General features: G+C 42.8%; 2 protein-coding genes across 2 annotated transcripts; both read left to right on the top strand.

Annotated features, from left to right (window-relative positions):
- Positions 1-503: 503 nt before the first annotated feature.
- Positions 504-12,109, top strand: LOC138952699 (uncharacterized). The gene is made up of 6 exons (XM_070324396.1): positions 504-513; positions 2,944-3,078; positions 10,455-10,513; positions 10,770-10,894; positions 11,686-11,768; positions 12,021-12,109. Exons 1-6 carry the CDS (start codon positions 504-506, stop codon positions 12,107-12,109), a joined length of 501 nt encoding a protein of 166 aa, XP_070180497.1.
- A 222-nt stretch (positions 12,110-12,331) lies between these two features.
- LOC138953726 (serine-rich adhesin for platelets-like) lies at positions 12,332-20,310 on the top strand. Its single transcript, XM_070325617.1, has 3 exons — positions 12,332-14,141; positions 15,896-15,994; positions 19,004-20,310. The coding sequence occupies exons 1-3, from the start codon at positions 12,338-12,340 to the stop codon at positions 19,144-19,146; spliced, it is 2,046 nt and encodes a 681-aa protein (XP_070181718.1). The 5' UTR covers positions 12,332-12,337; the 3' UTR covers positions 19,147-20,310.
- The last annotated feature ends 4,757 nt before the right edge of the window (positions 20,311-25,067 follow it).

Genomic DNA, 25,067 nt, shown 5'->3' with positions numbered 1-25,067 from the left:
TTATAGAAACACGAAAATACCCAGCATGCTTCCTCCGAAAACGGCGTATGGCTGCCTAAATGGCGGGGTAAAAAACAGGTCATACACGTAGAATTCCACTCGTGCAAAAAACACGAGTGTACGTGGGAGTTTCAGCCCACGAACGCAGAAGAAGAAGAATGGCACCTCCGCTAATCGCTGTTGAAAATGTAGCGGCAGAGCTTGCCCGGACAACCTTCTCCTCCAGGCTATTCCATTCTGCTACTGTCTGCACAAAGAAGGAGCATTGATACTGCTCAACTTTTGCGTCAGGGACCTTGTAGCCGCGGTTGTTGCTGTAGGAATATTTGGTGATGATATTACTTGTCACATGGTCGGAGAATATTTTCGGGCGAATTTCCCTCTTAGTTTTGTCCATCGGGGTTAGGAATTTCTCCGGGGGAAGAGCTGGGATATGCAGTATTGGCGTTAACCGGTAATTACCGGTATTTTACCAGTTGAAATGAGAAAATACCGGAACAAAAATGGCTGCCAGTATGACCTACCGGTTGATTTTTGAACTAACGTGGGTTTTTTCACTGGTAAAACAACAAAACCAGTACTCTGAGTTGGACTCTTACTGGTTCCAATGACCAGCCTACCGTTTTTTTCTCGACTGTTTGCATCATACAAGTTCGCGTACCGGTTTGAAAAAAGACTAGCGCCATCACTGGATATGTCCCTCTATGATGTTATAAAGGGTTTTGAGACGCTGGTGTTTCCTGCATTCCTGCAGTGTGGACAGTCCCAGCTCTTGTAGCATCCGGGTTACGCAGCCTGGGTCTCTGGACCTGTAGTCCCTCGTTATGAAGCGAGCGGCTTGTCTCTGGACCCTCTCCAGTCTGTTTTGGTCTTTGGCCAAGTACGGGTCCCATACCGTTGCACCGTAGTCTAGGGCAGATCTGATGAGGGAAATGTAGGCAAGCCGTTGGCATTCCGGAGGGCAGCTGCCCAGGTTTCTCCGGAGGAAGCCAAGAGTTGATCCTGCCTTTTTGCAAATGTTGGTGATGTGAGTTGACCACTTTAAGTCTGCCGAGATCTGGATTCCGAGGTATGGACTTTGGTCCACCTGTTGTAGGATCACACCGTCAAGCTTGTAGTAGTAGGATGACTTGGTTTTGGTGGGGAGAACGTAGCACTTTTTTGCGTTGAATCGCATTCCCCAATCTTCAGCCGTTTGACGCGAGAATTGGCAAGTGCGGCGAGGAAGCACCGTTTCTTGGCCAAATCTCGCTGGGAGGAACTGTTTCAGTGTGTCCGGCTTTCAGTTTTCAAAAGAGTAATTCTGATGTGAACTCTTTTTGCATTTTGTGTCATTTTGTTTCAGTTTTTAAAATGTATACTGTTCAAAAAAAGAAACGCATAGTTGCTACTTGCCAAATTTGTTTTATTTTTCGAAAAAATTAACAGAAAATCCAATATTTAGATTATTTGTTTGAAATTTGGTATGGACACAGTTGAATGCACACACAGTTCATTTGCATCTTCAAATCAATCAGTCAATCAATACGATTGGGTGCCGAGGCTGTCAAGTCAGTAGGGGGTGTGACTGCCTTGAGCAGCAACAACTGCCCGGCACCTTCTGGGCATGGACTGGATCAGATGCCGGATATCTTGCTGTGGGATGGTGTCCCACTCCTCCTGAAGTGCCTGCAATAGATCGCAGTGATTTGCCGGCGCTTCTTCTCGCCTGCGCACACGTCTGTCCAATTCATCCCAGAGGTGTTCTATCGGGTTCATGTCTGGCGACATGGATGGCCAGGGAAGCACCTGGACATGGTGGTCGGTGAGGAACTGGGTGGTGAGTCGTGCTGTGTGCGGGCGAGCGTTGTCCTGCTGGAATATGGCATCCTGGTCAGCCAGAAGAGGAAGGGCGTGTGGGCGCAGAATTTCCTCCACGTATCGCTGGGCAGTTATGCGCCCTTGGACGTGCACCAGGGTGCTCCTTCCAGCGGTATTGATCGCCCCCCACACCATGACGCCTCCACCACCATGAACGGGTGCCTCATCCACACAGTTGGGCGCGTAACGTTCGTTTACTCTCCGGTAGACCCTCCTCCGACCATCATGTCGCTGGAGCAGGAAGTAGGACTCGTCGCTGAACCACACGTGTCTCCAGTGATTCCGGACGGTCCAGCGAAGGTGCTGGTTGCCCCACTGCACTCGGTTCTGGCGATGGCGGCGGGTGAGGACAGCTCCTCTGTGAGGTCTGCGAGCTCTCAAACCAGCTTCATGCAGGCGGTTCCGCACGGTCTGGTCCGATAATCGGTGTGGCCCGGGGAGAGCCTGGACAGAAGATGAGGCCGACAGGAAACGATTCCGGAGGTGGCGGAGCCGTATGAAGCGGTCGTGAGCAGCAGTTGTCGCCCTTGGTCTTCCCGCTCGTGGCAAGTCAGCAACGGAGCCAGTGGCTTGAAACCTGACCCACAGTCTACTGATGGTGCTCTGGGACACGTGGAAGTGCCTGGCGATTGCACTTTGACTTTGGCCTGCTTGTAAACGACCCAATGCAATTTGGCGGTCTTCTCTGCTCAATCGGGCCATCTTTCGTCGCTGAATTGTCGTCTGATTTCTTTGTGGCGAACAGTCCGCTTTTATGGGTTTTGGAAGACATGGTGAGAGCTCAATATTCCCCGAGTTTCACGAGATTACACTGAAGCATGACGAGTGGTCATGCCAAATGAGCAATTTTGACATTGTAGCCACTGATAACGCATGCGTCACGTGCAGAGCTCACTTGTGGCAATGGACGAAAGGTCGACGACCAGATAAACATTTTCTGCAGTTTGGTGGATATCCTTGTAGCCATATAACTAAATTAACCAAATATTACAAGCTATGCGTTTCTTTTTTTGAACAGTATATGATGTCATTATTGATGAACTTTCACTTTCATTGACCATAGATTGTCAACTCTATCTGCAGAAAGGCTGAGCCAAGTCCCAACACCAAGCAAGTGGAGCTGTCTGTTGCCAGACTATCAAAGTTCACAAACAGATGGTGTTGCTGGTGAGGTGTTATGGGATTGTGCTTCTCCAGATGCCATCAAACATTTAAGGAGTAAGTATGCACATCCTTCTAAAGTTCATTGAAAGCAAAAGCTTATAAACAAAATTTTAAATCGTTATTAATTTTAATGTAAAAGGAACATTGCTTAGGTAATCTGAAAAGCAATTCTTATTACTTTTCAAGTGTTTATGTGCGTGTGTGTGCTGTAATTGTAAATTTAGTGATGTATACCATCAAGTGATTGTACTGTTATCAGTTTGCAGTCTCACTCTCAGTCACCAGTGACTGTAAATGATAAAACAATGATGTTGATAATTACATATATGGAGGTTAATTAAAGACAAAAAATAAACATAAACAATGTGTAAACTAAACCTGTTTCAGTGGTGATTACCTGTGTATTTTTTTCCAACCGGTGTTCAAACAGATATATATCAATCAATCAATATGAGGCTTATATCGCGCGTATTCCGTGGGTACAGTTCTAAGCGCAGGGATTTTAATTTAAAATTTTTTTTTTTTTATGCAATTTATATCGCGCACATATTCAAGGCGCAGGGATTTATTTATGCCGTGTGAGATGGAATTTTTTTTTTACACAATACATCACGCATTCACATCGGCCAGCAGATCGCAGCCATTTCGGCGCATATCCTACTTTTCACGGCCTATTATTCCAAGTCACACGGGTATTTTGGTGGACATTTTTATCTATGCCTATACAATTTTGCCAGGAAAGACCCTTTTGTCAATCGTGGGATCTTTAACGTGCACACCCCAATGTAGTGTACATTGTTACATTCCTCTTGGTTTTCTACTCTTCGTTTTGACTTCGCTACTATGTGGGGGTGAGATCTTTCCTTGTTTTTTCATGATTTTGGTGACATTTTGGCCCCGATTTGGACTTGTAAAATTTTTCTGAACATTTTTATTGAGTTTGTTTGTCATGGCTGATAGTGCCAGGAAGAGGCATACTCCCAAACAGGTGGCTACTGAGGCCTCTCAGTCTAGGAAAACGCCTAGAAAATCTAAACAAACCGGCCAGGCTGTTGTTTCTGTTTTAGAACCGACCTCCAAGTAATGTATTGATGTTTTGGTCGAATTACTGGCTACCTCCATTTTGCCTGTTAGGTCCTCGGACAAGGTCGTTCATGAAGATAAGTCTGTTAAAGGGACTTCCTCTTCTGTGGGTTCTGGTTTGGCTTCTGCGGACGTAGCTGCTTTGCTACTTTCGCTCAGTTCGCAGGTTACATCTTTGGCTGCAGAGATTTCTTCCACGAGAGCGGAGCTTCGGGCTCTTCCTTCCGGGGTGTCCGATGTCGCTTCGCTGGCCAAGGTTCGCCCTTCCGCCACGGTCACGCACGTGGGGATGTTCATGCTTCACAGGATGCTGATGACCGTCACTTCCTTTCGTTGAGTGGTCCGTCTTCCGGCATTCCAGTTCAGTCTAAAGGTATGTCAGCTACGCAAGTAACCGGGTTCTCCGGCCAAAGCGTAGCGCGTTCTCAGGAGAAAGTAGCCACCCTCGTACTCCGTCGGGGCGAAAGTTCTGATCTCTGGGCTGGCCAATTTCCGCTCAGGCGGTCGGTCAGTTCGGGGTAAGGACCCTGAGAAGCGAACGGAAGTCTTGGTGCACCCCGCCTTATCGGAAGATTTAGGCCAGGGTGTGCAGCTTCCGCCCTGGGGGCAGGAAGAGGGCAGTAAAGCTGACTCCCCGTTGAACTATGGTAGTCAATGTGGGGGTCAGTTTCCGGATTGCACGGATGTGCATGAAGGGTGTACTGATGATGGTGCTTCCGCTATGCGGGAATGCACTGAATTCAGGTTGCCGCAGAAGCTGTCAAACGCTGTTGCGTTGGCAGCTGAAACGGCTTTCAAGTATCAATGCTGGGGTCAGCTTCTGGATTGCACGGATGTGCATGAAGGTTATACTGATGACAGTGTTTCCGCTCTGTGGAGGAAGGCACTGATTTCTGGTTGCTGTATAGGCTGTCAAGCGCTGTGGCGTTGGCAGTTGAAACGGCTTCTAGATATTTTGAGGAAGGTGTGGTCGAGTCGAAAGTTCAGTACGCTCCACCATCTTCTGCACTCAGTGATTTCCGCGGATTCAAGGAGATTAAATGCCCTTTCCGTTTTCGAGAAGCTCCGTTGGTGGCTTTTGAGATGGCGATGGTTTTGTTCAAATCACGCACTCAAGTGGGGGTTCCGGGTGTTGTGGTGCCTTTGTTGACACAACACTTTCCGGCTCCTGATTCTGCTAAGCATTGGCTGACTCAAGTGGATCAGCAAGCACCTTCGTTCGCGGCTGTCATTTGGAAGCTCAACCTGAATGCGCAGCCTATCAACCTTGTTGGTGTTTTTGCGCTGCCACGTTCTGCTCTTACGGTTCACACCGGAACTGGCCACTCTGAGGGAGGATGGTAATAGTAGGACAGGCTTGTCCCCAACACTGAAGCCTCTCTCATTGCATTGGAGGACACTGGGCGATCTTTGCTGGAGTTAGCTTCCGTTTCGGAATCTCTTCAGAGTTCGATATCCAGGTCTAGCAAAAAATGTGTTTGGTGCATGTGTCACCAGTCACATCAGGCTTAGGCCACTGTGTTTGTTGCACTTTCGGTGGTTGACACGCAAACGGAAGTCGCTGCTTCCTCGTACTATCTCCCTCTGCTTACGCATGGACGGGTAGAGGATATTTTGCGGTCAGTGGGTTTCCGATTTCCGGGTACACTTGCTACGCTGTTGTGGCAAGTCGCTACCTCCAACCAGCTTAGCCAATTGAGGCAAGAAGTGGTAGAGGATTATTCGGTCTCCATTTTCTCCGACCGTCTCTCTTTTTATCAGGAAACAATATTTTTGGACACATGTTTTGGTCTCATTATTCGTTGTTTCCTGCCGCTACACAGGATTGCTATGAATCTGATCAGCATTTTACTTATGTTACAATGCAGATTAACAGACTCTCAAATCCAAGTAGCAGGAAGGTCATTCATGACAGCTGCCGGCCTTTGTGTTTACACATTCTTTATGTCCTCACAAGGATTTTGTTTGGACTTTCTGTTATCTTCTTCTTTCTTGACAGGAAGTAGTTGAAATCAGTCTGAGAGCAACGGGACGGAAGGTTTTTTACGGCACTCTTTTCAATCTTACTCGACGGGTAAAGACGTTCAAGATCACAGCCATGTTCATTCATAGGCGTTTGTCTGTCACTCATGAATATAATGAGTTTTTGTCTTTATTAAACTCGGACTCTAAGGAAGAAAAACAGGACTGCTCCTCTTTCTCGGCATGCTTTGGTAGGCACTTGAAGCAGGACATGCACGAGCAGTAGCCTATTCTTTAGGCTAACCGAATTAGAACAAGCTGGGTTTTACAGCTTCGGTTCTTAGGAAGGTAAGCGGTTCTTAAAGTTCAAGGAACTTCAGGAACTCTTATGCTCTATCATGAGTTTTTCTTCGCCGAGAAGGACGCTGGTATCATGCACTCAGGCGTCATTCTTTCTTTTTGTGAGGAGTGTCTCGCCTCTCTAGAGCGGACGTTTTTCTTCTAGGCCCCTCGGGACTCACACCATCTCAAGGTTGGATGATGGTGGTACGATCTTCTTACGGGAGCAAGCTCCTATTAGGGCACTTGCTTCTATTCTGGGTCGTTTTGTTTTGCATAGCTAATGAAAGTTATGTTAAGATCTTTCCAGCTAGCGCTTTATTCGCTTTGGGATTCACCTCGGCCTCTAGACTATTTCAAGTCTATTTTAATTCAGAACTGATTTCAACACATGACAATTCAGTGCTTGGAGTCTATCTGGATTACTCAGGGCATTGCTCTTTATCGACCGCGGAAGTTAAGTAACTTCTAGCTTGGTTGGTATTAGGATGGGTGACCGCTGGGTACATTTAGTGCAGCGTTTTTCTGAGACGCACTTAATGAGACGGTTTTTGTACTGTGTACTAATCTTTCAGGGCGCCCGCTTTCGTGTCTCCCTTGCGAGAACCGCAGGTTTTAGATTTTGTCCTGTTAGGGCAGTCACTTCGCGTGACAGCAATTTTGGGCTCAGGAGGTCTCTGTTAAGTGATTCTCGGTCCATCTTTGTCGAGAGGAGGCATATTTACCGAAACTGGAAGTTTTTTCCTTAGGTTCCGGTTGTAAGACATTTTCTGCGACTCTTCTTTGTCGGGAATTTAGAAAATTCCAGAATTGGCGACATCTTGTCTTTACTCTAGCTGGGGGAACAAGGGCAAGTTCTTCTTGCCTCTAGTTTCATTGTGAATGATTAGTGCCTATCCCATGGATATTGACATTCTGGCTACTCCATCTCAATCCTTTTAGTGATTCACTCCCCAGAGGGGGTTTACACGCAAGGTCAGTCTTATCTTTCTTCATTCGATCCTAAATGAGACTCACAGGTTTGTGAAAATTTGGTTTCACAACTCGTGTGATTTTGAAGACAGGTCTGTTGTCTTCTGTTATTTCACAACTCTCGTTTTAGAATTAGGATTGTCTTCCTGTTTTAGCTGATTGCGAGAGGTTCTTCACTCTTTTTGTCAGTCGGGAACAAACACGGAGACAGTGAGGTTGACGCTCTCTCTGGTTGTCAGGAAGTCGTAACTCACGCAACTCACCAGAACACGCTCAACTTACTGGTGCATATTCTGACTCAAATATCTTTAAGGTCACTGAATCACTGTTCGCGACCTCATGGATGGAACTTTTCCGGCGAAATCTACCCCTTACGGTAGAGGCTTCTGTCAGCTACTTTCGCTGGACTACACAAAGGGTTTTCATAAACTTCCTTAGGTTCAGCATTTTGTTTTAAGAACTTACGGAAAGAACTAAGGACTACATTATGTGGCTGAGCTTAGTTCTTGGCACAGAAGCTTTTAGCTTTGGTTTTGTTTTTGTGCTACTTACGCTGATGGGGTCTATGTCGACCAAAAGAGTGGGATTCCCTGTAGGTGGAGTTCCTGTAGGTGGATTCCCTGTATACAGGGAATACCACATGGTGTAGTTCTTGTAGCGTTTCGCTGATATCGCTTAAAGTCACGTGATGCTTAGCGACATCGGTAGAATTTGATGTTTTTCGATCTTTTTACATTTAGTCAAGTTTTGACTAAATGTTTTAACATAGAGGGGGAATCGAAACGAGGGTCGTGGTGTATGTGTGTGTGTGTGTGTGTGTGTGTGTGTGTGTGTGTGCGTGCGTGCGTGCGTGTAGAGCGATTAAGACCAAACTACTGGACCGATCTTTATGAAATTTTACATGAGAGTTCCTGGGATTGATATCCCCGAACGTTTTTTTCTTTTTTTCGATAAATGTCTTTGATGACGTCATATCCGGCTTTTCGTGAAAGTTGAGGCGGCACTGTCACGCTCTCATTTTTCAACCAAATTGGTTGAAATTTTGGTCAAGTAGTCTTCGACGAAGCCCGGACTTCGGTATTGCATTTCAGCGTGGTGGCTTAAAAATTAATTAATGACTTTGGTCATTAAAAATCTGAAAATTGTAAAAAAAATATATATATATATATAAAACGATCCAAATTTACGTTTATCTTATTCTCCATCATTTTCTGATTCCAAAAACATATAAATATGTTATATTTGGATTAAAAACAAGCTCTGAAAATTAAAAATATAAAAATTATTATCAAAATTAAATTTTCGAAATCAATTTAAAAACACTTTCATCTTATTCCTTGTCGGTTCCTGATTCCAAAAACATATAGATATGATATGTTTGGATTAAAAACACGCTCAGAAAGTTAAAACGAAGAGAGGTACAGAAAAGCGTGCTATCCTTCTCAGCGCAACTACTAAACCGCTCTTCTTGTCAATTTCACTGCCTTTGCCATGAGCATGAGCGGTGGACTGACGATGCTACGAGTACATACGGTCTTGCTGAAAAATTGCATTGCGTTCAGTTTCATTCTGTGAGTTCGACAGCTACTTGACTAAATGTTGTATTTTCGCCTTACGCGACTTGTTTGATATTTCTTAAAAGTTCGAGTATGGTGTGCAAGTTTTATTGAAAAACTCCACCCTGTGGGATTCCCTGTATACAGGGAATCCCCCTGCAGGAACTCCACCTACAGGGAATCCCACTCTTTTGGTCGACATAGCGCTACTTACACAAAAGACATCAATCATCTTTGTTTTTTCTTATAATAAATAGAATCACATTCCTTCTGGTTCAGTGATTCAACTTAGGCATTACGCCCCTCAGGGCCGTTTTTCTCGCACTGGTTAAAAAGCTACACTCCTTGGTAGCCTTCACTACGGCGGCCCCTGGATTTTCTTGACGTTGCAATGAGCTAGGAGGTTTTCTCCTACATTGCAGTATTGCTAGCATCCTCAAGGGCACTTCCCTTGACGCAGCATGGTATAAGTCACAGCTCCCGTCCCGGGATTGGTATTTGGTTTGATAAGAGGGCTCTATCTCCCTCAAATTTAGGCCGGATTTCCTTACAAAATTCAGAAATCCGGTCTATCATCCTCTTGTATCCGCATCTCCTCCCTGAGTAAGTTACTTGCTCTCGGAGATCATAACTTGTTTAACCGTCTGGTTAGGGCCTTCGTCAGATACCGGGTCCGGACATTGCCTATTAGTTCCGTAAGTCAAATAACTTCTCTTTATCTCCATCAATCTTGCTCGTGATAAAGATATTCCATGGGTCAATTTGGCCAAATGGTTAGCCACACTGATTCTACAGGCCTATCTTTGTGGTAAGGCCAGTAATGTGACAATGAGGCAGTCCTGCCTCTTACTGCGGTCAGAGCTCAGGTGGTTCTAGCCTGGGCCTGGTCAATAGCAGTCCTCCGCTCCGGTCTCCTCTCAGAGGTTCTGGAGTTAGCCTGCTGGCGCTCAGAGAACGTTTTTATCATTTACTACTTCAGAAATGTCGCGGAAACGCGACAGGACGGTAGTTCAGCTCCACGAGCTATGGTATCAGCAGGACAAGTTCTCCGTTCTTGATATTATGAATTTCCCTCCTCCTACAGTAGCAATCTGCTATATGTGAGTTGGGTAAGATATGTAATTTAATCAAACATTTTAGTAATAAATTTTCATTTGATTAATATACTTACCCAACTCACAGCGTTTATTCCCTCCCGCCTCCCCGCTGTTGGGGGTATATATTTCTAAAAAAGAAGTGAGTTGGGCTTCGGTTGGAATGAAAACATGGCGGCATATGCGCACGCATATGGAAGACAGACTCAGTATTGGTCTGGCCTTGATACCAGTATGGGTATTGGTCACTCTTTTTTGAGTTGTCTCTCTTGTTACCAAGGGGACGCATACAGCGTTACCAGCACTGAACTAGGGTTAATTGTTATATGTGAGTTGGGTAAGTATATTAATCAAATGAAAATTTATTACTAAAATTTTTGATTCTAAAGTTGACAATTACAAATAAACTTCTTTTCATTTTCAGGGAGACAGAAAGGTGACAAAAGCATCAAGGAAATTGTCAAGCACTTCAAAGATGGTGGTGTGAGTACAAAACATAGATCTGTTATTTGTGTCAGTTCAAATACAAAAAATAACTGAAAGTGAAGAATGTAGAAATGTGTACATGTTAATTATCCTTTTCATTCTTTATGCATGAATAGACAATGGAGGATGCAGTCATATCTTCTTTTAAATTAAATGTCTGTGAGGTTGTTTGCTGCTAGTGCTAAGAATAGTGCTTGTGTACAATTATGAATGGGATGTCATCTTTTTTATTGAAAATCAATATTTATATCAGCTACCAAAAGATGGGGCGGAGAAGTCTCCAGCACTTCAGCTTCAGTTACTGCGGACTTCACTGCAACAGCAGCTACATGATCAGCAACATCCTCACAACAACACCATCAACAGACAACAGAGAAAGTGAGTAAAGAGCTTGTTTTGCCGTGCAGTATTTCTAAGTGGCTCAGTTGACAGGACTGTATTGCATTCACTGGTATAATGAGAAATCAAAAGGAAGGCGAATTGGTACACATGTAATGATGTATCAGTTTTAAAACCAAAATTAACTTCAGGTTGAAAACTTTTAATTAATTTAATGAGTCTGTATCAAAGCACAGAAGCTGACGTGCCAGGGTGTTATGCAAGAGTAACGAAACCTTCGGGAAATTCTTTTGTGGAACTCTTGAGGTTTCTGTGTTCACTATTTCTCCCACATTGTTGTGGTATATTCTGTGCATCTGTTCTCTTTGGATCACATCAATATGATTTTTGAAATTTGATAGTCTTTGTGTTGATCTGTCGGGTACCAGGGATGGCCAAATCGCCCGCCCGATTGCCAGGGGCGAGTAAAACATACGCCGAGCTATTAAAAAAAAAAGGCCTGCCAGGTGTCCCGGTTGGCCATAGGAAATTCTGGTCAAATGCAAAACGTTTCAAGTTTAAAAGCCATATTAATACTGCAGATGCAGGAACTTCTGCCATCTGCAAAATCACCGCCATGTTCTAATGAAACGAAAACGAGGCTCCTGTCGTATCACCGCTATTTTAATAGTGTAAAGAAGTCTGACACTCATAATTTGTTGTGTGGTATGTACCGGGCCAGCAAAATATCTGGCGGGCTAGTGACTTTCTTGAAGTTACCGCCCGGGTGGCGAGTTAAAATGTTGAGTTTTGGCCATCCCTGAGTACTTTAAGCAAGTATCCTTTTTCAGGTTGGTACGGAAACGCAAGCAGATGCTGGAGTCCAAGGAGCAGGCTAAACACTTGTTTGGTCAGATCCTGTCCAAAAGACAAGGTTAGTTGTTTGCTTTCTGTTTTGTTTTCTACATTTTGTATCATTTTATGCTGAAAACAGACAGATGGTTTGTTTAATTTTATTCAGATATATATAGGGGGAAACACAAAAATAGCTTCAATAGCATTTTAGAATAATTTGCAGAAGGAAAATAATGTAAATTCATAATTCTCCTGGAACTGGAGTCTTATGTGAAAATATTGACAGGTTAGATTCTAATTTGATTTGATTAGTTTTTGTTCTGTGTTGCAGAATTTGAGACGCAGGAAGGAGGAGCACAGCAAAGGCAAGTGTTTGTTTCTTTTGTGTCTGGATTTGAATGCGGCAGCAAATTCTTGTGAATGTTGCACTGTAGAACTCTTTGCTAAATTGAAAAAATGTCAGCCTAAGAGACCTCTGATAACGGAAACAAAGGTTTGTGTTTGGTTTTTCTATGTCAAGAAATGCGGTGTAGTTCTGCACTGGATAATTCATTATTGTGTGTGTGTGTAGTATGTTTGTTCCAAAGGCATGCATTTATTTTAATGTGGGTAAACATTTCTTTTCCTTTCTTTTGCAGTGAGCAGCCTATGGCAGTCTCCTATTGTGAAACACTGAGCACAAACTGTGATGATGATGAACCTGAGGATGGCTGGGAAGACGACGATCTCTTTGAAGACAACTCCTTTATTCTGACTGCTACGCAGAACCCCCAACAGTTGCTAGGGGCATCCAGTGCTGATTCCAAACCCTCTGAGCGTAAATTAGACACTGGTGTGCCTGTTCCAGATGTTTCTGACAGTATTATACAGTTTGAGGAGTGTTTTTATTTGAGCGATAGCAGCAGTGTTCTGGACTCGCAGAATTCTGCAGTGATTCCGCCAACGTTTGTTCCTGGTGGGGTTAAAACAACGTTCCGCAGATCCATAGTGACTGCTGGTTTAAACAAAGCGCTCTGTGGTAGAAAGAATGAATTTCAGAGAGTTCCTGTGAAAGACTTGCCCTCTACTGGTTCTGCAGCAAAAGTGACCTCTGTTAGTAACTCCTGTGCTACTGTCTCTGCAAAGCTGGAATCGCCACGGTCAAGATTTCAGCTACAGAGGCAAAAAATCTCCATCACTCCAAAACGTTTGGTCCAGCCAAACAAAGCAGCGCTGAACCCAGCTGATAAACAAGAGAACCCTACCTTGATATCTGACAGAAGACCTCCCTCAACAGTTGAAAGTGACCAGCAGAGAAAGGCAACAGGACCCATGTTGCATACAGGTCATGCCCAGCCTGAGGTTCAGAATGGGACTCAAATTTGCTTGCCTCCTGGTTCTGTCTCTGCCACACAAGTTAAACAGAATGCCCATAGTGGAAGTAAAGTCTATGTGCCGTCTGCCTCTATGTCAAAGTCTGATGCCATGTCACATCAATTTCCAGGGAATGGCTCTTCCAGTTTGTCTCATGCCGTTAACACGATCTTGAACAAAGCAGCCAGTGTACAGAGTCATTCTGTCAGTAGTTATACAAAGTTTGTGGATCCACAACACTGTGATGAGAAGCAGATTGAAAAGTTTCCAGGAGATCGGAGAAACCTCAGGTCAGCCTCAGTCAAGAGTAAAACTCCATCACAGCACAAATTGAGTGATGATTTGTCAGACGATGGACTGTCAGATGAGTTGTTGCTGAAGCTAACAGAGCAAGCGTGTGCGTTTGACAGCCAGGCAATCCAAGAATTTCCAACGCAAGCTCCCGCTAAACTTTCTGCTCCAGTCACACTCACATCAAACAAACCCTCCAACACTCATTCTGATGACTTCGGTGATGACCTTGATGCAGATCTTCTGGCCACAATTTGTGACTTTGATTCTTTTTCCGAGTCCCCTGTTCTGGGGAAGAAAATGAAAGATCGCTTGACAGTAGGAGTACACATGAAAAATGGCTCCACAAACACAAAAGATGGCAGACTTCAGCGCAACAACAGTTTGGCTGCCTGTGGGAGTGGTAGTGATGTTATGAATGGTGGTAAGAAGTGCAGTGTAGCCGTCAACCAGGCGAGCGTCAGCAAGCCCAACACAAGATCAAACAGTGGCGGGCACAACCACAGACACTGGGCCTCAACTACAACTTCAGAGAACAAGTCATCAACCAAAAGTCTCAACATTCCTCATCAAGAATCCACGCATAAACATCTTGTGTATCCACCATTTGCGCAGGAGAAGACGACAAGACCCCTCAGCAGTCTCGCAGCTGGTAACAGTATCTTTGAGAAGAAGTCAGAGAGCGTGAAAAAGTTTGTGTTCAAACCTGTGAATGCCTCAGGTTGTGCAACAAGTGCTTTGCAGAGTGGCTCCATCTCCTTGCACCACAGACCTGACCTGTCAAAGCAATGTCATGGCAAACTTGATGGTTAGAAATAGAACTTTTATTTCATTTGTCACTAAACACATGCATGTAGTGATGTAGAATAATTTGTCAAATGCTTGCAGTTGTTGAACTTTGATCATTTGTATCCAGTTTTAACCATGCACAGCTTATTCAGTTTTCTGTCAAAGTTGCATTTCTCTACTTCTACTTATAGTCAACTTTTTGCTGGTGGGGTCAGTAGAAAGGGCATGTTTTGATTATGTGTTTCTTCAAATGCTACACACCTTTTCTTAGTGTTTATTCCCCCCTCTGCTTCTTTACCTCTGTAAACTTGTAGAGCTAGTTATTTTTCGATAATGACCCAGCAACCAAACAAATAACGAGCCAGCAACAGCCTGAATCCTCGATAGTGCAATGGGTTGAGAAGCTGTTCTGTTTCGGTACTACTTTTGCGACTGAAAAGTTCCGAACGCTCTATACGTACGAAGTATACATCTCTGGAGCAAACAATACAAACATACCGCATTTAAATTAACAACTACAGGCCTGAACACATGAATATCCATATAAAATCTATGAGTTCGGTTGTTTTCTGAATCTAGATCTGCTGTGCACAAACCGTTCATCACAAGCAAATTCCCAAGGCAAGTAACTCATACTCTCGCGACAAGAGTAGTTCCCCTTCTTTTAACTCAGTTTCTTCGACAACACTGACTGCAATCCGACGGTCAGTTTTCAACAATATTTCATTTTATAAACAGATCACACGCAACCAAATGCACACATCTCATCAATTTAAACAACATAAAGCGGTTTCATACACTATTTTCCACAGAAAACTGAACTTCATACAGTAATTAACGTTGGAACACGGGTGCAAAAGTTCGTCTGCTAGTCTCATTTGACGCAAGAACATTATCTTAAGCGATACTAAAACATAAACAGAACACACAATACCTGCCTTTACCGCCACAGCAGAATAACAGCATATCTGTGTACTTGATTTTAGTCCAAAACAAGGAAACTGACAAGAAGTGTTAACAGAATGGAATGATTTGCACGGAACTATACAACCGCGCATCAATCGATCGCCTGCGCAGGTTGACTGGTTGAGTGAGTCGGATTCGATGAAACTTTCGCACAAAAACTCCTGTTTTCTTTGAATAACTGAAGAAAGGAGGAATAAAGAGGTTACACACCTCGTCTCAGTGATTATTAAAAATAATGGTCTCAGTTCGCGGTCATGAAAAAGCTCGCTGAAGCTCGCATTTTTCATGATCCGCTAACTTCGACCATTATTTTTAATAATCACCGAGACTCGGCATGTAACCTCTACGTATTTGTAGCGGACTTCCAAGAAATATTTTTTTCAGATTTAACCTTGCTTTCTGAAGATAGTTTGTGTTTAATTCAGCAATTGTAGAATTTGTCTTTTTTGTTTTCAAAACAAAAACTCAGGCAAAGTTTTTTATTTGCAAACAGTGAAACTGGGCAAGATTATACCTTTCAAGCCAAAGATTTGTTGTTGTTGTTGCTAGACATGATTAATTTTTAGGTATTTTACTTGTTTAAAAAATAATAGACAAAAGACACAGTGCTAAACAGAGTTTTGCATTGCAGTATGCATATATCCGTTAACAGTGTTGTGGACTTTCTCCGTTTTTTCCAAGGTAGTTAACTTTTGAGCTGTACAGTCCCTTTTAGCACTTTTGTTGTTGCTGCTGCTATTGAACTTAAAGACATTTCCACCTTTCTTAAATTAGAGTTGAACCTAATTGTTACCTGACAATTTGCAGACGGATGTACTGAGCTTGATGACGACAGCGATGATGATATGATGGCAGATGATGCCCTGTATGAGTCACAGATCATCGCTCTCTTGGATGAAGTGGAGTGTGAGTATTGAAACAACTGATTACAGATTATGTTCATAACGACATAGGGTGTTGTCATCATTTTCACGAGTTTTCATTCACAAACACCTGGTAAATAAATCTCATGTTCCCCATGCAATAACTCGAGGTGGTGAATGGGTTTGAGCTTTCATGTGAAACGTGGATTGTCAAAGTAAAAGCCAATCAGGCTGATTGTTTGATGTGTGGAACCATCGTGGCTTTGGATTTGTGTTTCCGAGGACAACGATCGTAAGCATTCACTCTCAAAGACCCAATCAATGTTGATAATTACCGCGGTGACTCATGGTCAATTTGCAACTTATCTCTGTAATCGCAAAATCCACAACGAAAAGTCATAAACACTTAAAAGAAAAGAAATATGCTCAACACTTACTGAATTCACAGGTATGATCGCAGCTCTGTACATTATCAGACTGGAAGAAAAGCGTCAACAAGCTACGTTTGACGTCACATACAAGTTTGACGTGTTATCTCGTGCTACTGTGACGATGCTTTGTGGCCCGGAGTTGGATTCTAAAAATTCGTCTCCCTGTGGGTTATTGTGCATTTTGTTGCACAACCAAAATGATGACAAAAACGATGTTTGGTAGCTTGTTGTCAGACCAGCACTTTGTTGTTGGTCCTCGGGGAGCGATATCGCCTTTTGTCTCATATTTATCAACCGCGGCCTTCGGCCTTGGTCGATAAAGATGAAACAAAAGACGATATGGTCCCCTTGGACCAACAAAAAAGCTGGTCTGTCAACAAGCCACCAAACATCTTATAATATCTCAATGGAATCATGTTTAAACCAGATTATTAAACATTATCTGGTTTAAAATTAAACGTGATTTTTTTCAGATAACCACCCTATGTTATCTGAATAAAATTATGTTTAAACCAGATTATGTTTTATGTTGTGACTGTTTGCAGTTTGCTTTTGGGTGAATTTACAGTATTCTATCAGCTCTAAAAAAAAAATCTGATAAAGCAGCCCAACTAAAATTGTGTGCGTGTGTGTGTGCTGCCCATTATTTTATATATAGAGTATATATATATATATAAAACATCAGAAATAGTGAAAGAAACAATTGAAAGTCAGCAGAGACTTTCTTCCGAGATTTGTTAAAATCTCTTAGCAGAGAAAAAGAGAGAAATAAGTATCCCTTCACAGACAGCCTATTGGGAGCATCAGACCCTCCTCAAGGGGGACCGAGATTTACAGAGCAAAGTCCCTTTGTGGGGGACGTATCACAAGGTAATCTAGTCCTGAGGAGGACCATTGTTTTTGTACCTAGACCAGACACGTGTTTCGACACTACAGGCAAATCCAGCTAACTCACAAACGGTTAAGTCAAAAATTCGCTTAGCACACAAAGAAATTCTGGTCCGGAATTATCCTTCTTTATCTATGTGTACAAAGTACCCTGAGCTCGAAATGGGATTTCTCTTACGTAAGTCGAAAGACGGATAGCACACAACAGAAAGTCAGTCCCAAAGACAAAGTTTACTCTATATTTACTACAGCAACTCGAAACACGAAACTTGGCGTCTCACACTAGCGCATTGTGTAACCTTATTCCCTTCTTCTCTACACGGACGCCACACCGACTGGTCAGTCGGCACGCACTGAAGTTAGGAGGGGGCGAGGAGTAAGGAGGGGGCGAGGAGTAAGGAGAATTATCCAACTCCAAGAAAACATTCTGAAAAAGGTGGGGAAGTGGTGACAAGGCAGTGAACGCACTCACCATGCACTGACATCATACGAAAGCAGCCACACAAACACAGCACAGAGGCAGAGGCAGGTGTGCAGATGCTTTGTGAGAATAAGCGTTGAAAACCAGTTTGAATAAAAAAAAAAACAGCAGATAGAGCCGCATGTCATAATCATTCTTCTTGTCTGGCTTTATTGACTGCATGCCGATCTTGTGGCAGTGACTTTTCACTCTTCAGTCGGACTGTACACAAACCGCTCTCACTCACTCTCCCTGAGTACCCTAAGCCCTGACAACTGATCCTTGGAAATTGTTTGGAAGAGTACACCTCTCTATTTCTTTCCAATGCTCTTCCTGCTGACTTCAGTGACACCGGACACCCCACTGAGTTTAGCCAGCTACCCCCCCCCCCCCTCTCTCTCTCTCTCTACCCCCCCCTCTCTCTCTCTCTACCCCCCCCCCCCCCAGCCATGTACTGTTTGGTGCTGTGGCCAGAGAGGTGTCACCGGCTAATTGAGGCCAGCTGCACTGTTCACTCAGAGCAAAACTAGTTGACTGTGTCTAACTTTTGACAAAGCAACACAACTGAAGGGTTCACAGATTAGGTAACCGACTCACTGGTCAAGGCTGCAGGGAAACAAGAGTATCTTGTCAATGAAAGAGGTTACACACAGATACGCGATGCTGAGAACGGTGGCCGATTTTTCACTCTCTTTCTCGGAGGGCCTTCATCATTGCAGGGACTGCTGTAAAGAAATGCTTGCTCAGAAACTAACTCTTTTTGCATTGAAACATGCACCAGAACTGGTGGACACCATCGACAATGTCAAACATGAAATCGAAGCAGTTTGCTTGAGGAAACGGTCGTCAGCAACTCAAACTTCACTGTTTTCTTTTTTTAAGAAAATCTGAGGTGACTTTCTTTGTGGCCCCGCCCCCTCCCTCTGTAAGGACCCCCCTCCATAAGGACCGATTTTTGTCAACATTTTCAAGGTCGCTAGAGAGGGGTTCCACTGTACTATGACCAAGTCGAAATTTCGGATAGGACACAATAACAATTCGGTCCCTTCAATTTCGTCTTATCCGGATTTGCCTGTATTGTGTCTCATCAGTGGTCAAGGTGGTACTGATGGCGAGAGTTGTCAACCCATGGTATCCAACTAAGAAGCAAACCACTCTCTGAATGGTAGCTTCTGTTGGCATGGGAGACTACCCTCATCTAGATATATAGATATACACTAAGGCAAAATCCTATCTATACCAAGTGTTGATGCCTGAGAATGTGTGTTTGCAGCACAAGCAACTCAGCAAACTGCGTCCCAGCTTGTCGACACGAAAGGCCCTGACAGTCCACTGAGGTGCTCACAGGAACAGATTGAAAAGAAGCGGCAAGCAGCCATGCAGAGAAAGCTACGGTCCAAGACCAGGACAAACTGAAAACCCTGTCTGCAGTTGCTGCTGTGGGGTTTTGACTGATTGATGTATGATTGAAGAAAGCAGAGGTTTGTGTGATTTTTGCTGCTTGTACGTTTAGTGTACTAAGAATGTAGTGCTGTATTGGAAAAAGAAGATTTTTTGGTTTTGTATGAAATGCATGTTCAGTTGTGATGTAGTGCATTTGTACAAAAGAGAAAAAAACAGTATATTTAGGTACCAGTGTGATCGGGAGAGAGGCTTTTAGTGTCGGGTTGCATTGTGCATTGATTGTCAAAAAAATATGTTAAAACAAATGAGATAACTGTGAAAGTTATCAAGTGGTTGTGAACATACATCACCTGGTCTCACAAGAGGGGTACGGTGTCAGCAACGTCTGGTAAGGGCTACAACAAACGATAGGCATTGACGTCCACGCAGATGAAAGGATAGAACATTCAAAAGATCAAGGACTGGCCAAATGTTGAACTACATGTACATCAGTCATCAGGTTTCAGTTTTGTAAGATACTTTGAAAGATCTTTTATTTTCTGTCTAAAGATGTACATGAAAAAATGAAACATTCAACATTATTACCCCCTTTGTGAGAATGGGCCTTGTATTTGATTATTATTGTATATATTTTAGAGCTTATCATGCCTTTTGATGTGCAAGAAAAGATGTTTAAAAAAAAAAAGCAGGTTTTTTTTTAATTTTACAAATACATGATTTCCTATTTTTGTCCATAAAATGCAGACCTGTTTACCCTCCCGGATTGTCCGGAATTATTACGGATTTGGGGTCTAAATTCCGGTATTACGGAAATCTACCGAAAATTCCGGAAATTGCGGTCGAGAGAACCTTTTTCCTGCGTGAAAATTCGAAGTCGAAATTGTGGTAGTCACCAGGACTGTGATTTCAAGACTGACCGAAACAGCCTTTTCTGCGCATGTGCACAGCAAGTTATTTGTCGGATTCCGCGGTTTTGAGATCGACATTGGTCCGATCTCTGTGGGGACGAAATGCCAACCAAAAAAGCGAAAGTTGTACAGAAATATCGGCAAAACTATTAAGTCAAGTGGCGGTGTCTGGTGAAGTTTAAGAAGAGCGAACCACATTCATTTTGGTGATCGACTTGAGATCAGTGCAACAACAAAGCTAGAGTCACGTCGCGGCACGTGTCCCGAGGTTAGACGCAGCATTAGTTTTAACAAAATGCAGTACACAAATGAACATGGAAACAAACAAAAACACGAAATTATGTTTGGCAAAACATAAGCCTGCTTCGCATCGAGTTTATTTGACCTAGGTCTCTACTTCCACAGAATCGGTCTCCCAGACCTGCGAACCGATCTCTCACTACGCAGGGGCGTCTTATCCAGGTGGGGCCATGGGGCTAGAGCCCCACCACTTTTTCCCCCCTAAAAAAAAAAAGACAAAAAAGAGAGAGGGAGAGAGAGAGAGAGAGAGAGAGAGAGAGAGAGAGAGAGAGAGAGAGAGAGAGAGAGAGAGAGAGAGAGAGAGAGAGAGAGAGAGAGGAAGAGGGAGAGAGAAGTGAGAGAGAGAAGAGAGAGAGGAGAGAGGAGAGAGAGAGAGAGAGGTGTGTCTGCTGCTTTTTCACGAGATTGTGCTATCGTATTTCCTAAGGTGTGTAGTTAAGTTTGTGATTTAGTACTGTAGCTCTTTTTAGTTCATCACTACATTCAGTGCATAGTTTGTCATAATGATATGGTTCTGTGGAAGAATGTGTGGGTGGTAATCTTGTTCTTGATTAATTCGATTTGGCCCTCGTCTTACTAGATCTAGGGTCAGAGCGCTTGTAAAAGGCAGTTGGTTCAATGCCTACCATGCCGGCGTTGATCTTGTACAGCATGGCCAATCGGTTGTTTTTTCTTCGATCTTCTAAGCTAACGCAACCTAGGTTCTTGAGCATGGTTATTTACAGTGCCAGGTTCTCTATCTCTGTAGTTCAGGGACTGCAAAAGAGCCAAATTTCGCTGATGTCTCAAGTTGGTGTTCTTTTGAAACTTGTTCTGGTGATGCCTACCACGAATGCTACAAGCGAGCGTTCTTTCAGTGCCATGAGGAGGGTGAAAATGTACCTTCTCGCCAACATGCTGCAAGAACGTTTAAACCATCTCATGTTGCTTCATGTGCACAAGGAGCGCACAGACAGAATTGACTTGGTGCATGTTGCCAACAACTTTGCAGCGTCACCCCATCGATATCGTCGTGATATCTTTGGCACGTTCACCACATCAGACTTGGCAGGGACTAGCGTTCTTCAGGCCACCAAAGCCACTCAAACTGTCAAGTTTGACTGAGACAAAGTGAAAAGGCGTGACTGCCCACTGGACAACGTGACAGGGCCTTTCTGTGCGTTCACTGACGTTCAAGGAAGTGTAAAGTAAATACCTATACCCGTGTGACTTGGAATAATAGGCCGCGAAAGGTAAATATGCGCCGAAATGGCTGCAATCTACTGGCCGTATAAAATTTCATCTCACACGGCATTACTGCAGAGCGCCTAGAACTGTACCCACGGAATATGCGCGATATAAGCTTCATTGATTGATTGATTGATTGGTATTGTTTGATAGCCCCACCACTTTTTCATAGCGTGTGACGCCCCTGCTACGGCCAGTCACACCAGAGACATAGATGTAGGTCTATGGTGGCGCTCATCAGTGACTTGTGCTGTTGCCGAAATTCAAGTCTTTCTGAGTCTAAAACTGATCTCCATTAATATTTCTCCAATATAGCAAAGATCACAGTTCTTTGAATCGAAAAACTTACAACAAAATGTTTAAATGAAATAAACGAATCGGTCCTCTATAATTAAAGGTAGCTTCTGGAGAGATCGAGTTATTATGACTGGTTTTAATGCAGGATGTCTGATGTGACAGAATGTAAGGTGGTTTTGTTCACATGCATCTTGACTGTAAATAGTCTAAGGCCGGGGGTGGGGGGGGGGGGGAATGTTACAGGGGTTCCGGACCCCCCCCCCCCCCCCCCTTGCTGTCAAAAAAGCAACAAAAAAACACAAAAATTCAGTCTGTGGAAAAAAACAAACAAAAACATTTTCTGTGTGTGAAATTTTTGTTGTTGTCCGGAGCAGATATCAATGAAGATAAATAGCCATTATTTAATACTAACTTTAAAAGAAATAACGAGTGGCTGCTGACACCAGTTTATCATGTTTAAAATCAAGGATAAGCCACAAATTGTTAATAAAATAGCTAAAATTCGTCAGCCAGACCCCCCAACCCCCGGACCCCAGGTTGTACCCCCCCCCCCCCCCCCCCACTCTAGCCCTCTTGCTCCGCCCCTGAATACTGTTTTTTTTTTTTTTTTAGATAAAGTAAACTTGTCTTTGTTAACTTGCATATATATCAATTATCCTGTGTCTTGTGTTGTGTGTTTGTGGTGTGTGTGATCAAGCTTCTGTGTGTGTAGTACAATACTGTTAAACATGGTTATCAATTTTGTACTTGTTTTGCATGGTAGCGCGCGAATTAACGTTTCGTTTAATCGTTTTCGAGCTGGTTTATGGTTGATAAAAAAGATTACTCAAAGATGCCTCAAATTACGGAAAAGTACCAGTTGCATTCCTGATTTTCATTTGGGGGGGTAAACAGGTCTGAAAATGTATCAGTTTACATGAAATGTGACATGAATGTGGACTGTGTTTTAGAAAGTTGTTATTGTCTGGGATCACTTGAGTAGTTGAAAGGTCCAGAATATGGATGAAGTGGTGATTATGTCTAAAAGGTCTGTACTTTATTTCTACTAAATTAAAGCTGCATTATAAGTTTTGTTTATGAAATACTGAGAATTTCAATGCACTTTGAATGTACATCTAGAATCATAGCTGTTAAAACAGGTTGCCGGCCTGAACAACTGCACCCCATATAATCAAGGCTATATTGATGCGTGCGCCTCCGCACCCGGACTCTTTAGCTCAATTAATAATCGTGGTGATCACAAGTCCACTGAATGAACACTATCTCATGAGAAATCTGGCTGCTTGTGGTGTGTATACTTTGGAACATATATATATATATATATATATATATATATATATATATATACACATATGTGCTTTGGACATGAAAAGCTTTTTTGATTGTATAAAGTATGTTTTTAAATACAAAGCCTCGTTGCAAAGTTCCAAACATGCATATCAAATGTCTTTTGATGTGTAATATAGAACAGTAGCTAATCCTTATAATTCTGAGTTATGTGAACATTTAAATATGCAACAGAAGTAGAATCTGGCAACCATTTCCTGGTGAGAGCATTTCACATTCTCACAGCAGTGTTTGTGTACAGGAATAGCTGTTCTGCCATTGACAGCCCATTTTTTGTTGTTTGTTATCTTGTTTGTATGGTACATACAAGATTTACAAACATACAAGTTTAGAGATCTGATAACTAAATGCATTCGACATCTGTAATGAAGTAAGCGAGAGTTATCCGGACCCCATCTCCGGACACATGAAAGAATAACAAGGATCCTGGATGGAGATGAACAAGCGACTTTCTGAGAGAAAGTCGCTTGTTCATTTCAATGCTTGTTGTTACTCTTGCTTACTCCTTTGGTTATCAGATCTTTAAACGGTCCTTTGCGGATTGCCTCATTTCGTTCATACAAGTTTATAGTAACCTGATTTTCATGTGTTAATGTTTCAGTATGCATTGCCTCATTTAGATTTGCGGTAAGCATGTGTAAAAATGAAATCTACATAGAGATGAATTAAAAAAAAAAGTGTGCTGAGCACTGTGAAAGTTAATCTAGAGCCTTTTGTTTGGTTGTTCCTGTTCGTTACCTCTATTGACAATTGTGTGTGTCCAAACAGGTTGCCAACATATATCAATCTTAGTTCAAGATCAGTTTGGCGGTAATGTTTTTTGGTTGGCACCTGAGCTGAACCGCCCTGGTCTGAGATTACACATGTGTGCACGTGCACACCACACCACACCCCCCTGTCAGGCATCACTACTTTCTAAATACATGTAGATATATGCAAGTACATAGCATTGTACTCTTTCCTTTTCCCTATAGATCTCGCAGTCTCTCTGATTAAAGGCACAGTAAGCCTCCCGTAAACCATCACAGATACTGTCGGGCTTTTACACACAGTACAAACACCCTTCCATTTGAACCCTCACCAAACGGGAACATCCTAGGTGCCCTCAGTAAAGAGCGAGCAATTTTCAAAGAATTTATTTTTGCGTGGTTTATCTTACCCCTGAGCCATCATGAACCCCTGTGATCAAGTTTCCCTTTTTACATTTAGTCAAGTTTTGACTAAATGTTTTAACGTAGAGGGGGGAATCGAGACGAGGGTCGTGGTGTATGTGCGTGTGTGTGTCTGTCTGTGTGTGTGTGTGTGTAGAGCGATTCAGACTAAACTACTGGACCGATCTTTATGAAATTTGACATGAGAGTTCCTGGGTATGATATCCTCAGACGTTTTTTTCATTTTTTTGATAAATGTCTTTGATGACGTCATATCCGGCTTTTCGTGAAAGTTGAGGCGGCACTGTCACGCCCTCATTTTTCAACCAAACTGGTTGAAATTTTGGTCGGGTAATGTTCGACGAAGCCCGGACTTCGGTATTGCATTTCAGCGTGGTGGCTTAAAAATTAATTAATGACTTTGGTCATTAAAAATCTGAAAATTGTAAAAAAAAAATTTTTTTTTATAAAACGATCCAAATTTACGTTTATCTTATTCTCCATCATTTGCTGATTCCAAAAACATATAAATATGTTATACTCGGATTAAAAACAAGCTCTGAAAATTAAATATATAAAAATTATTATCCAAATTAAATTTTCCAAATCAATTTAAAAACACTTTCATCTTATTCCTTGTCGGTTCCTGATTCCAAAAACATATAGATATGATATGTTTGGATTAAAAACACGCTCAGAAAGT

The sequence above is a fragment of the Littorina saxatilis genome, linkage group LG17 (genome assembly GCF_037325665.1).
Source record: "Littorina saxatilis isolate snail1 linkage group LG17, US_GU_Lsax_2.0, whole genome shotgun sequence".
In the NCBI taxonomy this organism is placed as follows: Eukaryota; Metazoa; Mollusca; class Gastropoda; order Littorinimorpha; family Littorinidae; genus Littorina; species Littorina saxatilis.
This window is presented reverse-complemented; position numbering and strand designations above follow the sequence as displayed.

Excerpts from the sequence above, each read along its gene's own strand:
- LOC138952699 (XM_070324396.1), top strand. Across the intron at positions 3,079-10,454 it reads TGCCATCAAACATTTAAGGA|GGAGACAGAAAGGTGACAAA; the intron begins GTAAGTATGCAC and ends TTTCATTTTCAG. Across the intron at positions 10,514-10,769 it reads AGCACTTCAAAGATGGTGGT|CTACCAAAAGATGGGGCGGA; the intron begins GTGAGTACAAAA and ends TATTTATATCAG.
- LOC138953726 (XM_070325617.1), top strand. The coding sequence starts at position 12,338 with ATGGCAGTCTCCTATTGTGAAACACTGAGCACAAACTGTGATGATGAT. Across the intron at positions 14,142-15,895 it reads ATGTCATGGCAAACTTGATG|ACGGATGTACTGAGCTTGAT; the intron begins GTTAGAAATAGA and ends GACAATTTGCAG. Across the intron at positions 15,995-19,003 it reads TCTCTTGGATGAAGTGGAGT|CACAAGCAACTCAGCAAACT; the intron begins GTGAGTATTGAA and ends GTGTGTTTGCAG.